The sequence below is a fragment of the Cyanistes caeruleus genome, unplaced genomic scaffold (assembly GCF_971803275.1).
Source record: "Cyanistes caeruleus unplaced genomic scaffold, bCyaCae1.hap1.1 HAP1_SCAFFOLD_99, whole genome shotgun sequence".
Lineage (NCBI taxonomy): Eukaryota > Metazoa > Chordata > Aves > Passeriformes > Paridae > Cyanistes > Cyanistes caeruleus.
The window spans coordinates 412585-431810 of record NW_028255901.1 but is presented as its reverse complement, the minus strand read 5'-3'; the positions used below and the strand labels follow the sequence as shown (position 1 = coordinate 431810).

At 50.6% G+C, this 19226-nt stretch overlaps 1 protein-coding gene across 1 annotated transcript in view; it reads left to right on the top strand.

Moving 5' to 3' along the window:
• The window catches only part of LOC147646411 (uncharacterized), a 584263-nt gene that overhangs the window by 357325 nt on the left and 207712 nt on the right, over positions 1 to 19226 (top strand). The window contains 1 exon segment of the mRNA XM_086873464.1: positions 6242 to 6745. Within this exon segment, the coding sequence (XP_086729590.1) occupies positions 6242 to 6745 (504 nt within the window).

The window sequence follows — 19226 nt, the reverse complement described above, 5'->3', positions numbered from 1 at the left end:
ATTCACCGAGCCCGAAGTAAAATATCTTGGACATTGGATATCACAAGGGAAAAAGAAATTAGATCCCGAGAGGGTGGTGGGAATCCTTGAACTTCCTGCCCCACAAACCAAGAGACAAATTAGGCAATTTTTAGGGCTCATGGGATATTGCAGACAGTGGATTGAGGGATACAGTGAAAAGGTGAAATTTCTGTATGAAAGGCTAAATACAGATCGATTAAAATGGACAGGGCAAGACGAAATTAAATTTCAAGAACTAAAGAATGCCCTTGTCACTGCTCCAGTTCTAACATTACCAGACATCAGAAAAGAGTTTCAACTGTTTGTCGACATAAGTGGACAAACAGCACAGGGAGTTTTAACCCAGGAATGGGCAGAAAAGAAGAAACCCATAGGGTTTTTGTCCAAAATCCTAGATCCAGTCAGTCGGGGCTGGCCTACGTGTCTGCAAGCAATTGTGGCAGTAGCACTGTTGGTTGGGGAAGCCAAAAAGGTAACGTTTGGAGCTCCCCTGATAGTTTATACTCCACATGATGTAAGAAATATCTTACAACAAAAAGCGGAGAAATGGTTGACCGATTCAAGGCTTCTGAAGTATGAAGCCATGTTAATCAGTTCGCCAGGATTGGAATTAAGGACAACCTCTGCACAAAACCCTGCGCAATTTTTGTACGGGGAACCAACGGGAAAGCTACTACATAATTGTATTGAAACAGTGGAATTACAAACTAAAGTAAGACCCGACCTGGAGGATCAGGAATTGGAAGGAGGAGAAAAATGGTTTATCGATGGTTCCTCGAGAATGATGGAGGGAAAACGTAAATCGGGTTATGCCATCATAAATGGTATAACAGGACAGACTGTAGAATCGGGTCCCCTAAAAGCAAATTGGTCAGCGCAGGCTTGTGAACTTTTTGCTCTCCTAAAAGCCCTCAAAGGCTTGAAGGGAAAAAGGGGAACCATCTATACCGATTCAAGATATGCATTTGGGATAGTGCATACCTTCGGGAAAATTTGGGAAGAAAGGGGTCTGATCAACACTAAAGGAAAAGGATTGGTACATGAGGAAATAATTAGACAAATTTTAGAAGCGGTCAGGGAGCCACTGGAGATATCTGTGGTTCATGTAAAAGGACACCAGACCGGACGACAATTCCATACAAGGGGAAACAATTTAGCGGATAAAGAGGCGAAAAGAGCGGCATTGTTGACCGTAAGTATTTCTGAGCTAGTCCCAAGGGAACCCCCAGAGGTTTCAGTGCTTCCTTCAGAAAAGGAGCAGGAAGACTTCAAAAAGGTAGGGGGACATTTCAAAGAGGGTAAATGGTGGTTACCCGACGGGAGGGAGTTGGTCCCGAAGGGGATAGCGAAAGGAATACTCAAAAGACTACATGCACAAACCCATTGGGGAACCAGGGCATTAGCTGAACAATTTTTAAAATTCTTCGGGTGTAAGGGAATCTTTGAGCTTGCAAAACAAGAGGTACAGGGATGTGTGATATGCCAAAAGGTAAACAGAGCGAATTTTCGGCAAACCAATTGGGGAGGTCGGCCAATCTCATACCGACCATTTGAAAGAATCCAAGTGGATTTCACGGAATTACCGAAAATTGGCAGAAATAAATATTTGTTAGTTATAGTAGATAAATTGACACATTGGGTAGAGGCTTTTCCCAGAGCTAAGGCCACGGCTCAAACAGTGTCTAAAATTCTACTGGAGGAAATAATTCCTAGATATGGTATTATAGACCATATTGATTCGGATCAGGGTACACATTTCACCTCAAAAATTATCAAACAGTTGTCCGATGCGTTAGGGATCAGATGGCAATATCATACTCCTTGGCACCCTCAGAGCTCGGGGCAAGTGGAAAGAATGAATCAGACATTGAAGTCACAAATATCCAAATTGACAATTGAAACAAAAATGTCCTGGGTCAAATGTCTCCCCTTGGCATTGTTGAATATAAGAACCATGCCGAACTCAGAAACAGGGCTGTCCCCCTTTGAAATGTTGTATGGAATGCCGTACAAGCATGGTATGCCGGTTGAACATCTTCAAACAGAGGATGTTCAACTCCAACTTTATCTCATTTCTATAAATAAAAACTTACAGGAGTTAAGGAGAAGAGGATTGATTCCTCAAAGCAGCACGTTGGGATTTCCGATCCACCAAATTCAACCAGGGGACAAGGTACTGATCAAAGTGTGGAAAGAGCAACCCCTCAGTCCCCACTGGGAAGGACCATTCCTCGTCCTCCTGACTACAGACACCGCGGTTCGTATAGCTGAAAAGGGCTGGACACACTCTTCCCGAGTGAAGAAAGTTTCGGTTCGCGACTCCTCCGAGTGGAAAATTGTAACCCCTCCGGGAGAATTGAAAATCACGCTTCAGCGGAACAACAAATGAGCAACGAAGACAGGATAAGTTGCACCAATTTTGAATGTTATTGTTTTCCTTTTGTACATTTTAAGTGTGCATATTGTAAACAAACGTGGGTGACTCATTGTTTGGGAGGGCAAAAACCGAGAGGGTTGTGTGCCGAGTGTTACAAAGAGGAATTAGAACAGACCAACCTTTTTCTAGCACTTGCTACCCGGGTGGGTATCTTGGAACTCGACTCTCCTGAGTGGTTCCGATTTTTTCAAAAAGGATTACGAGGCCATTTGGACTGTAAAGCGGAACCTCTAATAATAGAGTGCCGCTGAAACGTAAAGGTACCGTGCAGGAGCGGCACGATCAAGGCATCTCGGTGGGCAACCTTTAAAAGGAGGTTTGCCATCAGAACGTCAAGGGCCCCTGAAGACAGTCCTTGCTGCCGAGAAGATGGTTATCCCCGCCGTATGTTCTTGTACGGGCGGAGGGAATGGCAGAGGGATGCGATTGTGGGGAATCCTGACGATCCTGAACCTAGCCATGTGCTGGACCGAGAGAACGGGCCCCGAGGCGCCTCCGGGGACGACCTCCCTGGGGAAGTGTGAGCAGTGCCCAACTGCCTCGCGAACCGAGCCATGGATCGCCTGCCCTCCGGAATTGCACGCAGGAGAATGTTGGGCAAACGGTACCCAAATGGACCTGTGTAAGCTGGAAGGAAAAATTTGGTGCTCCACCCCGGGGATAGGTACTGGAAAAAGGCAACCCCATAACACAGGGGAAAAAGAGGTCCAAGCGACCCACCTACGAAATAAGAGAGATATAGGAGGGGTTTCCCCAATCTCGGTCTGCGGGCAGTGTAATAAAACTGTCTGGATTGGAGGAAAGAAACAGTCGACGTTCATTGCGTACCACAGAGTCAACCCCTTGTGTTACAATAAAGCAAACTTAAAATATTGTGCCATGGGGGGGAAATTGTACTGGGAAGGGAGGAACCTGAGGAAACACGAAACGAAAGTGTCATTCAGTAATGAACCTATAGTTTTGGATTTACTGAAAAATGACGATGACAGGGTGTGTCTACAGTTTGATCAGGTGATCTGTTTTGCAAAGGATGAGGATGGTTCAGACCCTGAAAATAAAATAAAACAATTGACTCTTGAACTAAAAAGACAGGAGATGGAAAACAAAAGAAAAAGACTAGAACAAGAGAGGTTAAACTCTCTCAGTGAGCAATATGAGCAATTAGAAAAACAATACGATAATTGGAAGCTACCTAGCCCTAATCAAAATCTATTCATAGATCTGATGCAGGAAATAGCTACCGAATTAGGATTAACTAATTGTTGGATATGTGGCGGCCTAAAATCAGCCGAAAGATGGCCATGGAAGGGAGAAGGATTAACCCCGGAACAATTACTTAAGTGGACAGGATTGAAATTATCCAAAACAACCCGGTGACCAGAGGGGTGGGTGATTGACAAAAGAATCATTGGAACTTTTTGTGTCAGTCGGGAAGGAAGGGAATTCACTGAGCTAGTTGGTTACACCCCGTGTGTAAAAACTCTCTCGGTAAATTCAGATAAAAAGACAAAAATCTGGCAGCCGGAATCACCCGAGGGCTATTGGAGTCAATCTCGGGAAAATAATTGCGAATGGGTAGATTTAATTGGTTTATGTTGGAACAAACAGGACGGGGCAAATCCCTTCCATGCCTTTCTCGGCCTGAGGGAATATTGGGAGGACCCGGCAAAACTTAACAGAGATTGGAAGACACCGGATGGGATTTACTGGATATGCGGAAAGAAAGCATACAGTGAATTACCCAGAAATTGGAAGGGATCATGCACACTCGGAATAATTCGGCCTTTCTTCTTTACATTACCTAAAGATGAAAGTAGGTCTTTAGGTGCTCCCCTCTTTGAAACTCTAGCCCGACAAAAGAGGGAATTGAAACGGGAGCTACCAATAGCCGGAGGTAACCACAAATGGAAAGGGGAGGAATGGCCCGCCGAAAGGATCATACAATATTATGGACCGGCAACATGGGCAAATGATGGCAGTTGGGGATACAGGACCCCAATCTACCTCCTCAATCGGCTCATTATGTTACAGGCTGTGGTAGAAGTTGTTTCAAACCACACTTCAGAAGCCCTGGAACTCCTAGCAAAACAACATTCTCAGATGAGAGCCTTTGTCTACCAAAACAGACTCGCTCTCGACTATTTGCTAGCTGAGGAGGGAGGAGTGTGTGGCAGATATAACGAGTCAGAGTGTTGCATGGAGATAGATGACTTCGGAGAAACTATAAAGGGTCTAGCTGCTGAAATAAAGAAAGTAGCCCATGTACCCGTCCAGAAGTGGAATTCGATTTTACAAGCCTCTTGGTGGGATCAAATTTTTGGGCAAGGGGCATGGTGGAAAAAGCTAGTATTCTTTATAGGATGTTCTATTGCCGGAGTCATCTTTCTACCCTGCCTGATTCCTTGTCTGATCAGACTGATACATTCTGTCGTTCAAGGAATGCAGATTGCCTCTCTCCCAATAGACCCAGAAAAGGCACAAGGAAACACTACCCTTCTTTCAAAAATCATGAAGTTAGAAGAAGAAAAAGAGAATAGAAATGCGGTTAAGGCATTGAGGGAATTTGAAAATAAACATATGTTGTCCACAGAAAATATAGAAGAGTTAGACCAAGAGGAAAACGACATTATTTAACCTGATATTCCTCTGAAAAAGTATGAAAACACGAATTTTTAATGTGTTCAAATTATTAGGTGGGGGACTGTAATAAAGAATTGGGTAAATAAAAATTCGGAATAAGAAGTTTAAATAAAGTATGTATAATTATAACTAAATGAAAGTATGGAAGAAGGAATTCTCCTCCCGGTCGAGGTAGAATTCCTTTTCCAAAAATCACGAATTGCAAAAGAACCCCCCCCAGATAACAGGTTTCAGCAGACTCATCAACTCGGAGGAAAGGACAGGACACAGGCCATCATAGAAACAAAAGAACCAGCCTAAAAGTCTACCTCCAGAGAAAGGCAACGCCCGGCCGATTTCGGCCGAAGACCATCAAGCAAGACAAAAGGGACGAGCCTCAGGAAAATGGTCGTTGCCAGAATCGAACACCACACCCGCCAAACCCATACTACAGAAACTCAATCAAGAAAGACAAAGAAGAGACTACTCCTCCGAGATATCCATCGGCGCTAGCCCGGATCTCTCAATCCTGCTGTGATGAAATATGTTAAAATACATACAGACTCACTTTGCATTTGAGGAGACTCTGCCCGGATACTTACTGACTCAATGTTCTAGGCCAGGAAATCCATTCACCAGACAATCAGGGACATTTGGTGAATGGAAACTGGTTGGAATTCTAGCCTGGGGACATAAAATCCCTATAAAAACCCAGGCCAGAGAACCCTCAGACGTGGATTTGGGAACACCTATACCTTGCGTATAGACCCTGTCCACCCAGCGCTGCGCTGTCCATTTATTGTGGTTTTTTCCTCGCTGTTTGTTGCTTTATTAATTTATAATAAATTAATCTTTGTTAATCTTTAATCTGCCGTTGCATTTATAACACCATCCTCTCCTTGTCCTTCCTCCCCCAGACAAGGAGCTGAGGATGGAGACCAGGGAGGACAAATCCCTGGGGCAGAACCTGGTGGAAGAGGCCATTGTGAGCAGCTCCACAGTGGAGGAATCCAACAGGGAGGAAAATCCCCAGAGATCCCACAGGAGAAGGGGCTCCAAACCTATCCCAGGGTGCTCTGAGGAGGAAAGACCCACCCTGTGCCGGGAAGGTGGTCAGAGATCCAGGTGGGGCTCTGAGCTGGTGGTCCATGAGCAGCTTCAGGATGGGGAGAAGCCCTACAAGTGCTTGGAGTGTGGGAAGAGCTTCAGCTGGAGCAACAGCCTGATCCGCCACCAGATGATCCACACTGGGGAATGGCCCTACGAGTGTGGGGAATGTGGGAAGGGCTTCAGCTGGAGGTCCCACCTCATCATCCACCAGCGCATCCACACTGGGGAAAGGCCCTATGAGTGTCCTGAGTGTGGGAAGAGGTTTCACAGCAGCTCCAATCTCGTCCAGCACCAGCGGATTCACACGGATGAGAGGCCCTTCCGCTGCCCCGACTGTGGGGAGGGCTTCAATCGAAACTGCGACCTCATCAGGCACCGGCGCATCCACACTGGGGAGAGGCCCTATGAGTGTGGGGAATGTGGGAAGAGCTTCAGCCAGAGATCCAACCTCAATACCCACAAACGTATCCACACTGGGGACAGGCCCTACGAGTGTCCCCAGTGTGGGAAGAGCTTCACCCAGAGATCTCACTTGACCAGACACCAACGGAGGCACCAGTAAGGGAAGCCCTGTGAGTGCCCCAAGTGCAGGAAAAGCTTTCTCCACAGCTCCAGCCTCATCCCCCCTTGGAGGACCGAGGTTAGGAAGAGACCTGGTGATCCATGTTCCCTGTGATCCATGCTGGGAAGACACATGTACCTTTTCCTGCCCATGGCAAGGACATGATTTGAGATCAAAGATTGTGAGGGTCTGGCCATGGCCCTGTCATTATATTCAATCCCATCTCAGGTCATTGCCAGGGGCATAAAAAGGACTACCTCTCTCTCACCAGAGGAGAAGAGTGTCCTTTCTTGGCAGGAGAAAATGCATGTCCAGGAAGAAACAGTCGGTGGTGTTTGAGTTTTCCCTGTGAATGGTTTGTCTTATCCTTTCTGTTACCAAAATTGTTTCTGTGTCTGTTTGTTCCTTATCCTGTTGCTGTTCTCAATAAATTGTTCTTATCCCAGCCTGGGATCTTTGCCTTTTGTGCTTTCCATGGGAGGTGGGAGGGAAGCAAGCGGCAGCGCGGTTTCAGCAGGAGCAGGAAATTGGGGAATGCCATTCCTGAAGCCCAGCCCATGGAAACCGAGCATCCCAGCTGGTGCCAGGCCTGGTTGCCATGGCAGCAGCCTTGGGAGCGGGTCCCTGGCTGGGGGCTGCGGGAACCTCTTCCCTCTGGTGCCCAGGGCCAGGAGTGGAGGGAGCGGCTGGAGCTGAGGCGGGCAGGTTTAGGCTGGATGTGAGGAAAAGGTTTTTCCCGCAAGGCTGCTGGGGCACTGAACAGGCTCCCCAGGGAAGGCTCCCAGCTCCAGGGCTGGCTGAGCTCCAGCAGCGTTTGGCCAGCGCTGCCAGGCCCAGGCTGGGATTGTTGGGGTGTCCTGTGCAGGGCCAGCAGTTGGACTGGAGGATCCCCATGGGTCCCTCCCAACTCAGCCAATTCTGTGGCTCTGGGATCCCATGAGCCTGGGGATGGGACTGCAAATGGTTGCCATGGCAATGGTCTCTGGCTCCAGGCCTGAGCTGGTGTCCATGGCAACCACCCCTGGCATGGGGTCTCCATGGAGCTGCCGAGGGACTCACCATAGCAACAGGGGCTGTGATGGCTGCCTATTACATTTCAGATTTGTTACAGGCCCTCAGATGGGCTCCATGGCAACATTCCAAGTGTCTGAAGGCTATTCAGGAGCCAGAATGTCACAGGCACTCCCTGGGGCTACACAGAGACCTCCCAGGAGTCCCCAGGCTGCCAAAGAGCCGGGATGTCACAGACACTCCCAGGGCTTCCTGTCACGGGCAGAGTGGGAGCTTCAGGCAAAAGCTTTATTTCTTTATTGGAGAAACTCCTGCTGAGTCATGAGGTGGAGAAATGACACCCAGCAGCCACCAGGGATCCTCAAACCCCTCCAAGCTTCCTAGACTTTTAAATTCTTTCTAAGAGAGGAGACTGGGAGCAGCTGGATCCAATCCCAGCCCCAGAGTTTGTCAAAGGTTTATGTGTAAAGACTGGACAGGTGGAATTGAACCGTAATGCAATTTTCCCCACAGGATTAACAATGGAATATCAGATGTATTTATACAAATGCCACTGTGACTGATTCTGGCATGATTAGACAGATTTATTTACACCACAGAGTAAATAAAGAAAAAGAGTTATTTACTCCACAGTAGAGGAGCTATAACAATTATTAGACTATAGTGCTCTAGGAAACAATTTTGAAGTGAACAGGGCTTTGCTGGAGTTGTTTGAGCCCATTCCAGGCACAGCCTCCTGCTCCAGCAGGAACTGCCTTTCCTGTGCCACGCCCAGGGCAGATCCCGATGCAGGAAAAGCCCCAGGCCAGCCCCAAGCCAGGGAAGGGCTCGGGCACAAGTGCAGAGTGCCGTGCTGGGAGCTGTGCCAGGGACAGCCTGAGGCACCAAAGGCACCTTGGCAGCAGCAGCTGCTTCCAGGCCATGGCCAGAAGGCTCCCTTGGCACCCCGGCCTGGTGGCCAGCACTGCAGAGCTGCTGCTTCAGGGCTCATTTCTGGCTGGGCTCTGAAAAGCCACTGCTGCTCCACGAGCCTGACTGGGAAGCAATTGGCCCCAGCACCTTGGGGACAAGATAATAATGAAACAACTCTTCATGGCAGCAGAGACAAGGCAGGGGCAGAGGAAAGGGGAGAGCCAGGCCCAGGGGACATGGCTGCAATGGTGATGGCTGTGAGGTCAGTGCCACTGCAGCAGCCTGGCTGGCCCTCAGCAGACATTCTGGCCAGGAGGGTTGTGAGGGCACCCAGCACATCAGAGAACCCACACAACAGCAATTCCATCCTTGGGGAGGGGCTTTCACTGTGTCAGGTTGCACAGAGCTCCTGCTCTTGGAGCATTTCTGGGATGGGGCATCCACTTCTCTTGAAAAGCAGTTGCAGTTTTGTGCCATTCTGATTGTAAAATATTTTCTCCTTCTAACAAATCTAAATCCATTCTTGTTCACTTTAAAGATACTGATCCTTTTTCTGTCACTGGAAGATTTGGTAGAAAATAATTTTGAACAGTGTTTCCATTTTTTCAGACCATGGAGAGGACCCAAAAATCTCCCAGGATGGGGTTTGGAGGCCTCATCACATAAGCAGCAGATAGAGGCTGAGGGCCCTGGGCTGTGCAGCTGCAAGGCCCTGCCAGAGGCAACTTGTGCAGCCCTTTGGCCATGGCTGCTGGCCCTGGGCCTGAGGCCAGCAGGGGACAAGTGACCCTGGCAGCCCTGGGGCCTCATTGCCTCCTTGTCCCTGCTCAGCAGCCTGGCAGGGGCCGCCCCATGGTGCTGCCCTTGGCATTGCACATCCCCACATGCCAGTGGCCCGGGAAGAGCCCTGAGCAATGAGGGAGGGACAGCATCTGCCTTGCCAGGGGCTGGGGCTCAGCCCTTGGCCCTTGCCATTCCTGAAACACATCCAGCTTTGCTCAGCACCACAGACACCTTTCCCTTGCTTGTCCCCAGCTGCCATCAGGGCCTCCAGTCTTCTGCTCTGCCTGGAACCTGGGGACGCTTTCTCACTCGTGTCTCTCATTTCAACTACAAGAAACTTCAGTGTTTCCATCTGACTTGGAGCTCTTGAGGAGTTTCTGGAGCACACTCTGAGGGACTGAGTGTGATTGCCAAGAGCCCCAAAGGCCCGAGAGGGTGATGAAAGTGCTGGTGCTGTGTCTGTGCTGCTGAGCTGGGCCGGGCTCCTGGCCCAGAGGCAGCTCCTGGCAAGGGCAGCGCTGCAGAGAGACAGCTCTGGCCAGGAGCAGCTCCTGAGCACAGCCCAGCAGGGCTGGGGCCCTGCCAGGGCAGCTCAGGGACACAGAGAGCAGGCCCAGACAGAGCTGCCAGGGGCTCAGCACTGGCAGGGGCTGTGGGATGTGCCAGAGGGGGCTGTGTCCCAGCAGCACCTCTGTGGCTGTGTCCTGGAGCCCCAGAGCAGCTGTGATGTCAGAAAGGGGCTGTGTGACAGCTCTGAGTGGGTTGTGTGAGGTCACAGATGGGGCTGTGACATCCCAGAGTTTGTTGTGTGAGGTCACTGAGCAGCTACGGTATCACAGAGGGGACTGTGTGGCATCACAGAGCTGATTGTGACATCAAAGAGAGGACTGTGACATTAGACATTAGATATATGACACCACAGAGCAGGCTGTGCCACCACTGATTGATTGTGTGACATCACTGAGCAGACTGTGACACCACAGGGTTGTGATATGAAATCCTAGAGTGGGCAGTGACATCATAGAAAAGCCATGTGACATCTCAGGACAGGTTGTATGGCATCACAGTGCTGACTGTGACATCACAGAGTGAACAATGACATCAAATGTGGCTGTGTGACATCACGAGGTGGTTTTGTGGCATATGGGAAGAGCTGTGACTTCACAGAATGGTGGTGTGACATCCCAGGGCAGGTTGTGTGACACCACTGAGTGGGCTGTGATATCCCAGGTGTCTGTGTGACATCTCAGGGGGCTCTGAGAGGTCACTGGGGAGAAGTCCAGAGAAGTCCAACGCTGCCCTTGGAGCAGCCTGTCTGCACAGAAACACTTCCAGGGCTCTCTGCATTTCCCTTCCCTCACTCTTGCCTCACTCACACACCTCCCAACAACCCACTTGGTGCTTTCAGCTGCAAGGAGTTCAAAGCTTGTCTGTCCTTCAGCAGCTGCTCTAATTCTGCCTTCAGACAACTCTGGGGTTGTGTTTATTGTAGAACTCCCTGTGTGTCTGAAACATTCCTTGTGTGGTTCTGCCTTGGGGAAGGGGAACCTCCTTGGTGGCACCTTGGGCTTGGCACACACTTGAGGAGGGTGTCTGTTTTCCATGGGGAAACTCAGCAGTTTTAGATTGCTAAAATCAAAGAAGGAAAACCCCTCTTTGCCTGAGTGCAGCCAGTTCTGTGAGCAAAGCAGGTCCCAGGGGAGTGAGGAGAGACAGGATGGGGCTGGGGAATGTGGAGCAAGGTTGTCCCCACTGGGTCAGACCTCAAGGCACAGCTTCTCTGAGCTGGCCAGACCTCCTTAGGAGAGACCCTGGATCAATATCCATCACTGAGTGCTGCAATCACCTCTGCTCTAAAGAGAACATTAATAAAATACACCTTTTAAAATAGGAATACATATTTCTTAGAAGCTGTTTGAACTATTTCTCCATAACTGTTGTAGGAAAATTTCCTAGGAACTGCACCAGACCAGAGGGAAATCAAGGCACAGCCATAGTTTGTTAGGATTTGCTTGATCCTAATGAGTCCCGTGGTGCATTTGGAGCTGAGCCCTTGAACCTCAGGGCCTGAGGAGAGACTGCACAAACCTTTCCAGGAGTCCAAGTCAGAGGAAAAACCCAAAGTGTCTCCAGGCATTAATGGGTGCCACTGAGGCCCATCCCCAACACAGGCTCCTCATGGACTCCTTGGAGGAGAGAACTGGAGGCCAGGATTGCACAAAAACCTCCCAGAGACTCAGTGTGGAAAGGAAAATCCAAAGTAGCTGAAAAAGCCCTGAGTATCTCAAAGTATTGATGAGCCCCACTGAGTGTCAATGCAAAGCTCCCAAGGGACTCATTAAAGCAGATAATTGGGGCCATGATTGCACAAACTTCTCAGAGACTCAGGGTGGGAAAGAAAAAGGAAAGTGCCTTAAGAACCTGAAGTACCTTGAAGCCTTAATGAACCCCACTGAGTGTTGTTGCTGACAAAGCCTCTCAAGGGACTAATTACAGCAGATAATTGGAGGCCAGGATTGCACAAAGCTCTCAGAGACTCCAAGGCAAAAGCCAAAGTCCTTTGAAAAAGCTGCAGTCCCTGGGAGCATGAAGGAGCCCCCAGGGCCATTCCTGAGCAAGGCTCCCCAGGGACTCCTTCCAGCAGATCCCTGAGGCCACTGGCATGTGGGCTAGGGGGGATGCTGAGGGCAGGCCAAGGGGGTGACAGTGGCCAGCCTTGCTGGGGCTGTGCCAGGAGGCCCCAGGGCCTCAGGACAAGGTGTCTCCTCACAGCCCTTGCTGGCACAGCATTGGCTGCTGTGGCCCAGGGCACCAAGCCTTGGCTTCTCTTTGTCCCCAGCTGTCATCAGTGCCTCCAGTTCTCTGCTCTGCCTGGGGCCTGGGGACACTTTCTCAGTCATGTCCCTCAGTGGGACCCATTAGAAGTGAAAGAAACTTTGGAGTTGGATTCTGACTTGGAGTTCTTGAGAGCTTTCTTCCCCTCCCTGTCAGGGACTGATGTTCAGGGCCTCAGCACAAAGCCCCAAGAGGCTCATTAAAGTCCTGCTGCTGTGTCTGTGCTGCTGAGCTGGGCCGGGCTCCTGGCACAGAGGCAGCTCCTGGAAACCAAGAAGAGCTTCAAAAGCACATTTCTCTTGCTGAGCAGCTCTTCTGCCAGCCCAGCAGGGCTGGGGCACTGCCTGCAGCCACCCTGGGCACAGCCCAGAGGCACAGAGAGCTTCAATCAGTCAGGGCTGGGAAGGGGCTGAGAAGTGCCTGGGGCAGAATCCCTGCCAGCCCTTGACACAGGAAGCCTCTGGCTGCAGGACAATGCAGCTGCAGCTCCTGGAGGCATCTCCTAAAGCTGGAACATGCCAGTGCCTACAGACTCTGTGAGTACATTCTCTGCCTGTCCCTTGTGCAGAGCAGCCAGGGGTGCCCAGGGCTGTCCTGCAGAGCAGGGTCCTGCAGCCCAGGGCGCTGTGCTGGGGCAGGGACTCTGCTGCCTGCCAGGGACAGCTCTCAGCCGGCCTGGGGAGCTGCTCCCAGCGCTGGGGAGAAGCTGTGGGGGGAAGGAGCCCCCCTGAGCAGGGCAGGGGCTGCTGCTGAGAGGGGCTGTGTGGGGCAGGGCTGCTCCCAGCTCCAGTCCTGCCTGGGCACAGCTCCAGAGGACACTTCCCAAAAGAAGGTGAGCCTGGAATTGCTGTAAAGATCAGGAGCTTTCCTGAGACTGTTTTCAATGTCTTGCTTTAAGCAGGGTGGGAATGCCGGGATGATGACAAAAAGATTTTTGCTTTTTATATATGTTTAATATATTTTTAGATCTGTAAACTATTAGTATATAGTTATAAAATGATAATCCTTAATTAACTCTATTAAACTACTATTATATACTTATATAACTATTATCATTAATTAATTCTGGTATGTTTCCTAACCTTTCTCTTAGATTTTAGAACTATAATCTCATCTTCTAAATAGATTTCTGAAATACTGTATAGTCTTATCATCAGGGAGAGGAGCTACAAGAAGAACATTTTGGTTTTTAACCAGAATATGAACAGTCATAACAGAAATTGGGGCAAAGAAACCCTTGGACCTACTCCAATGGGTTGACCCTGGGGTGTGTAACTGGGGCAGCTGAATCTCCTATTGAATGTTTCTGTTAAATATCCTAATTAATCAATCTTAATAAATTGTTGAAATAAGGGGCCGGGTGTGCCTCAACCCTACTGGGATACATGGAAGTTTCCAATAAAGGTCTGGTTTTTACTTTACTGTTCTAACGCTGTTGCAAATGTTTGGGTTTTTTTTTTTCTCTTTTGATTATAGACAACAAAGGGGATGAGAGAAACAGAAGAGGAATTGTAATCCCAGAATCACAGAACATTCTGAGTTGAAGGGGACACACCAGGATTATCAAAGTAGTGTTGGAACATTTACAGAGATGCCAGAATTGTAAGTTTGGGTGCTCAGTCTCTCTGCTGGGAGCCTCCTAAACAGCCTAAATGCACTGCTCTGATATTGTCATTGGTATCTGGGGCTCTCAGGGAGGCTCTGGCATCTGCAGCAGCTGAGTCAGGCCCTGCCCTTGGGATTGCTGCCAGGCAGGTGTGTCCATGGGAATGGGGTGTCCCAGCTTCCCTGTCACCTGTGGGGCTGTGGGCAAAGCAGTCCGTGGCAAAGGGGAATGAGCTGAGCCCCCTCCCTGAGATCCCATCATGGGCACAACTGGGGATCTCCTTGCTGTGTCCTTCCAAGCTCTGAGCTGCCCTCCTGGCTGCAAATCTGTGCCAGAGCCTCTCAGAGTTCCCTGAATGTCCCACGGGGAAGGGCAGAGATGCCACAGTTGAGGAAATGCTGTTGGCTCTGCCAAGGGAGCCGTGAGTGTCCTTGGCAGAGGGGGGTGCTGAGACCTTGCCCAGAGACCTTTAGAGAGGGTGAGACATTCAGGGATCCCTCTGCTCTGGGCAGGGTCTGGTTTATGCCAGGGTGACACAGGAGTGTGATTGTGCTCTGATTCCAGCCAAAGGTGCAAACCCAGGGCAGTTGGGAACAAGCCCATCCAGCCCCTCACCTTCCCTAAGCCACAGGGAATCCTTTGCCTCTCACATCTCTCAGTGGGAAATTCAGAGTGCAGCAGAAATGCTGGGGATTTCTGACCTCAGAGAAGCAGGAATGGTTTGTGGGTAGGAAAACAATTTGTAAAACCAACTCCTGCTGTACTTTAGAAGTGTGTGTGCAGATGGCAACAAGCCCTTCTGCATTAGGAGTGATTCCCCTAACACATCCTGAATTTCCAGCCTTGTCCCTCTCCTGCATGGCCACAAACCCAGGGCAGCAGGGCAGGGATGGCTCCTGGAGAGTCCCCAGGCACAGGCCTGGCTGCTCCTGGCACACTCAGGCAGCACAGCTGGAGCTCAGGCAGGGACCTGGGTGAAGTTTTCCCAGAGCACCAACAAGGGTGGGTGAATCCCAGCCTCTCCTGATTTGTCACTGCTCTTTTTCTTCATGAACAGGTCTCCATGTGCAGCCACAGCAAATGTCCAACAGCAGCTCCATCAGCCACTTCCTCCTGCTGGCATTGGCAGACACGCGGCAGCTGCAGCTCCTGCACTTCTGCCTCTTCCTGGGCATCTCCCTGGCTGCCCTCCTGGGCAACACCCTCATCATCAGCGCCGTAGCCTGCAGCCACCACCTGCACAGCCCCATGTTCTTCTTCCTGCTCAACCTGGTCCTCACTGACCTGGGCTGCATCTGCACCACTGTGCCCAAAGCCATGCACAATTCCCTCTGGGACACCAGACACATCTCCTACACAGGATGTGCTGCACAGCTCTTTTTCTTTCTCTTCTTCCTTGGAGCAGAGTTTTCCCTGCTGACCATCATGTGCTACGACCGCTACGTGTCCATCTGCAAACCCCTGCACTACAGGACCCTCCTGGGCAGCAGAGCTTGTGCCCACATGGCAGCAGCTGCCTGGGCCAGTGCCTTTCTCTATTCACTGCTGCACACCGCCAATACATTTTCCCTGCCCCTGTGCCATGGCAATGCCCTGGGACAGTTCTTCTGTGAAATCCCACAGATCCTCAAGCTCTCCTGCTCCAATTCCTACACTAGAGAACTTGGGCTCATTGCAGTCAGTGTCTGTTTGGTATTTGTCTGTTTTGTGTTCATTGTTTTCTCCTATGTGCAGATCTTCAGGGCTGTGCTGAGGATCCCCTCTGAGCAGGGACGGCACAAAGCCTTTTCCACCTGCCTCCTTCACCTGGCTGTGGTCTCCCTGTTCATTAGCACTGCCTCATTTGCTCACCTGAAGCCCCCCTCTATCTCCTCCCCATCCCTGGATCTGGCAGTGTCAGTTCTGTACTCGGTGGTGCCTCCAGCCCTGAACCCCCTCATCTACAGCCTGAGGAACCAGGAGCTCAAAGCTGCAGTGTGGAGAATGATGACTGGATGGTTTCAGAAACATTAAACTCCTGGCACATTTCTGCAAATCACTTGTAATAAAAATCATCTTTGATACTTCCTGTTTGTTTCATTTTGGAGGTTTTCTCTGTTTTCCTTTTTTAATCTTGTCCACAAAGAAATGTCATTGTTTGTGCCATTTCTCATTTTGTTTCTCTCCACCTTCCCTGTGGCCACAGACTGTGTCAATGAGGAGCTGTGCTCTTGGTGGCTTTAAAGGAAGTAAAGGATCTCCCAGCAAAGTTTTCTCCAGAGATGCCCCTTTTGTTCCCTTCTCTGGAGCTGCAGCAGCAGTGTCTGTGTGCAGAGCTGGGGGCAGATCAGTGCTGGCACAGCAGCTGTGGCCAGGAGCAGCAGCACTTGGTGTTGCCAGTGCTGCTCCCGTGCCACTGCCCCGCTGCCCTCCTGGCCCTGGTGTTGCTGCAGGGCCTGAGTGCTCTCGGGGCCGGGCACAGCCCTGGGGGTGGCAGTGCCGGGGCTGCAGCAGGGACAGGCCATGGGCACTGCTGGGGCAGCGCTGACGCCTCAGGGCAGGGCCTGGGGGCTACAGGCTCCTTGCCCAGGCTCTCTCAAGAACACGGCCAGGCCAAAGCTCAGCACAGAAAACCCCCGTGAGCAGCCCCAGGCTGGCCGTGGGCAGGCTGGGGGCAAACAGCATGGCTGGGGCTCTGCAAGGTCCCTGGGGGAGACGGGAAGGAGCAGCAGAGCAGGGGCTGATCCATCCCCACTGCGCTGGACACCCCAGGGCAGCGTCCCAGAGCGTCCTCATGGAGCTGCCAACAACATCCCCCCTGTGCAGCCCTGGCCTCTCCCCCAGCTCAGAGAGGTGCCGCATCCTTGCAGGCACAGACACGGCAGCACTGGCTCAGGAGCCCCTGTTTGGACTGGCCAGAGCAGGCGTCAGCACCCCCATGGTGCTGCTGTGGGGAGATGAACCTGAGGGAGCACAAATGCCATCAGCCCCTGGGGCCAGGAAGGGCTGGGGGATGGGAGGGAAAGCACTCAGGTTTGTCGTGGCCTCTGGAGTCACACAGAAAGTTTATTCCCATGAGCTGTGAGTTTCCTGTGCCACTGCAGACGTTGTTGCTCAGGACCAGGAAATCCCAACCCTCTGAATCACACCTGGGATCGAGATTAGTGGAACTGCTGGAATGACAAGGACTGGAATGCTGGTGGAAAAGCCTGCACTAATTTAATTAACCCAATTTCCTGATGGAAAATAATACAGGAATTTCCTTTCTGGAATTGGAAAAGCAAGGAAACGTTTTTTTAGGAGGTGTCATAGGCACTCCCAGACTGGGGGTCTCCCTAACCCATCCTTTCTGGATTGAGGAATGGAAGTTCCTGGGATGAGCCAGGATTAACAAACCTCTCCCTCAGGTGTGTGTTCCAGGATTTTCCCAGGTTTTCCCAGCTCAGGTGAGTCATGTGCAGCATTCCAAAGGGGTGGAGCTGTTAAGTGGGAAATCTATGATTTTCCCAGATGTTTTCCCATTTTTTCCCAGCCCAGGTGAGTCGTGTGCAGCATTCCAAAAGGATTTGTTAAAACCAGGAAGGATTTTGTTCCCCGTGGGTATAAAACTGTCTCCAAAACCCTCCCAGAAAGGCCAAATCCCGATTTTAGCAGCTTTTTCCACCTCCACTGGGTGAACCAAAACTGCTGGGTGTGGTGTCACCCACTGGCTGGTCCTTGGGGAAATCTTCTCCTCACTCCCCGGATGGTCCTAGGAGGGTCCCGGTGTCCCCTTGGATAGCCCTTGCTAAAACGCGATGGGGTTTCCTCAGGGAAGTGACAGACCCAAGAGCGACTTGCTTTCTGCAGCTGGTGCTGCAGGAGACGCTTCTCCAGGGAACCAGGGAACCAGGGAACCGCTGGCAGAGCTCCCTGTTGGGCCCCACCTGTCGCGGCGAGCGGAGGTGGTCAGGGTGCCGCGACCTTCCCAGGGAAGCGTCTCCTGTGGCACTTCCCCTGGGCGCACAGGCACGCTTGCCTTGCCCCCGGGATTCAGCTGCGAGCCCTTCAAAGGGCTTTTGGAATGGCCACTGTTCCTCGGGTGGTGCCGAAGAAAAGAGACGGGAGGCACCGTGTGGGGTTCCAAGGAGGTCTTTATTCTTCTCTCCTGAAGGGTCCCAGAGACAACAACTGGCCCGGGCTCAGTGAGAGCAGGGATTATATGGGAAAAGCAGGGGGTGGGGTGGAGCAGCAGGGACAATGGTCTGAGGAGTCAGGGGTGGAACAAGGGGGAAGGGCCAACAGAGTAAAAATAATATGCATACAGGGGGAAAGACATGTTGGGAACCACTTAACGTGTGGCTGTAAAAATAAAAGCTCCCCATCGAGGCCTTTAGCCTCTGGGGGAGAGCGGTCAGTGAAAGCCTCCTATGGGCTCTTCCTCCAGGGGAGAGTGGCTACAGCATTGGCTGCTTCCTCGGCCCCCACAGTTCCCAGTATCCAGTTAACATCGCACAGTTCTTGGCATCATTCGGGCCCAACAAAGGGTTTACAATAGGAAACAACTGGTCCACTGTACCCTGTAAGGCTCCACTAGCAATTTCTCCCTGCACATGTGCTCTGACCATCTTCATCACCAACTCCTTATCTGTTTTCCTTAGCGCTGTCATCATGAAATCACCTCAGTCTGGGTCTCGGTTCTTGACTATTAACTCCAATCTTTTTGCCACTTTGCTAGGGTTTTCTCTATAATTATGAACTTCTTCCTGCCAGTTATTCAGGTCACCAGTAGAAAAGGGGATCTTCACCCACACAGCTTCTCCTGTGGGACCCACTATTTGCCTTAAGGGGGTGACTAAAGGCAAAGCTTTCTTGGTTTTATTCCTTGTACATGTTGTCACTGGCATCCCCAAACTTGTCCCCTCACCAGGATTATTCACCTCATTTTCACTTCCATTTAATTGAGGGAGAGGACTGGTTGCTTGACGGGGAAGGTAGAGCTGGCCTGGAATAACTCGGCTGTGAGTCTTGGACATCTATAACAGTGTCTTCCTCGTGCTTTTTTGCCAGTTTCAAACATCTCTGCCCTAAACTACATGCTGAACAACATCTCTTTATTTTCCACCTGTTATCTCTTTCCAAAGGAAGGACCAAAGTCTCCTGGGGGTCTAAATCAAAGCCATATTCTTTGTGCCACTCAGGTTTATTCTTCAGGGTAAAAAAATGTGTCTGCACATATCACTTGGTCTCATTTGTCTTCTTTTCTTAAAAATAACATCAACTGTAACAGTGGATGATCATTTAAAGTTCCATTAGGCAGTCCATTTTCACCACTTTCTAATTTTTACCAAGCCTACCGTTGGTTACAGTAT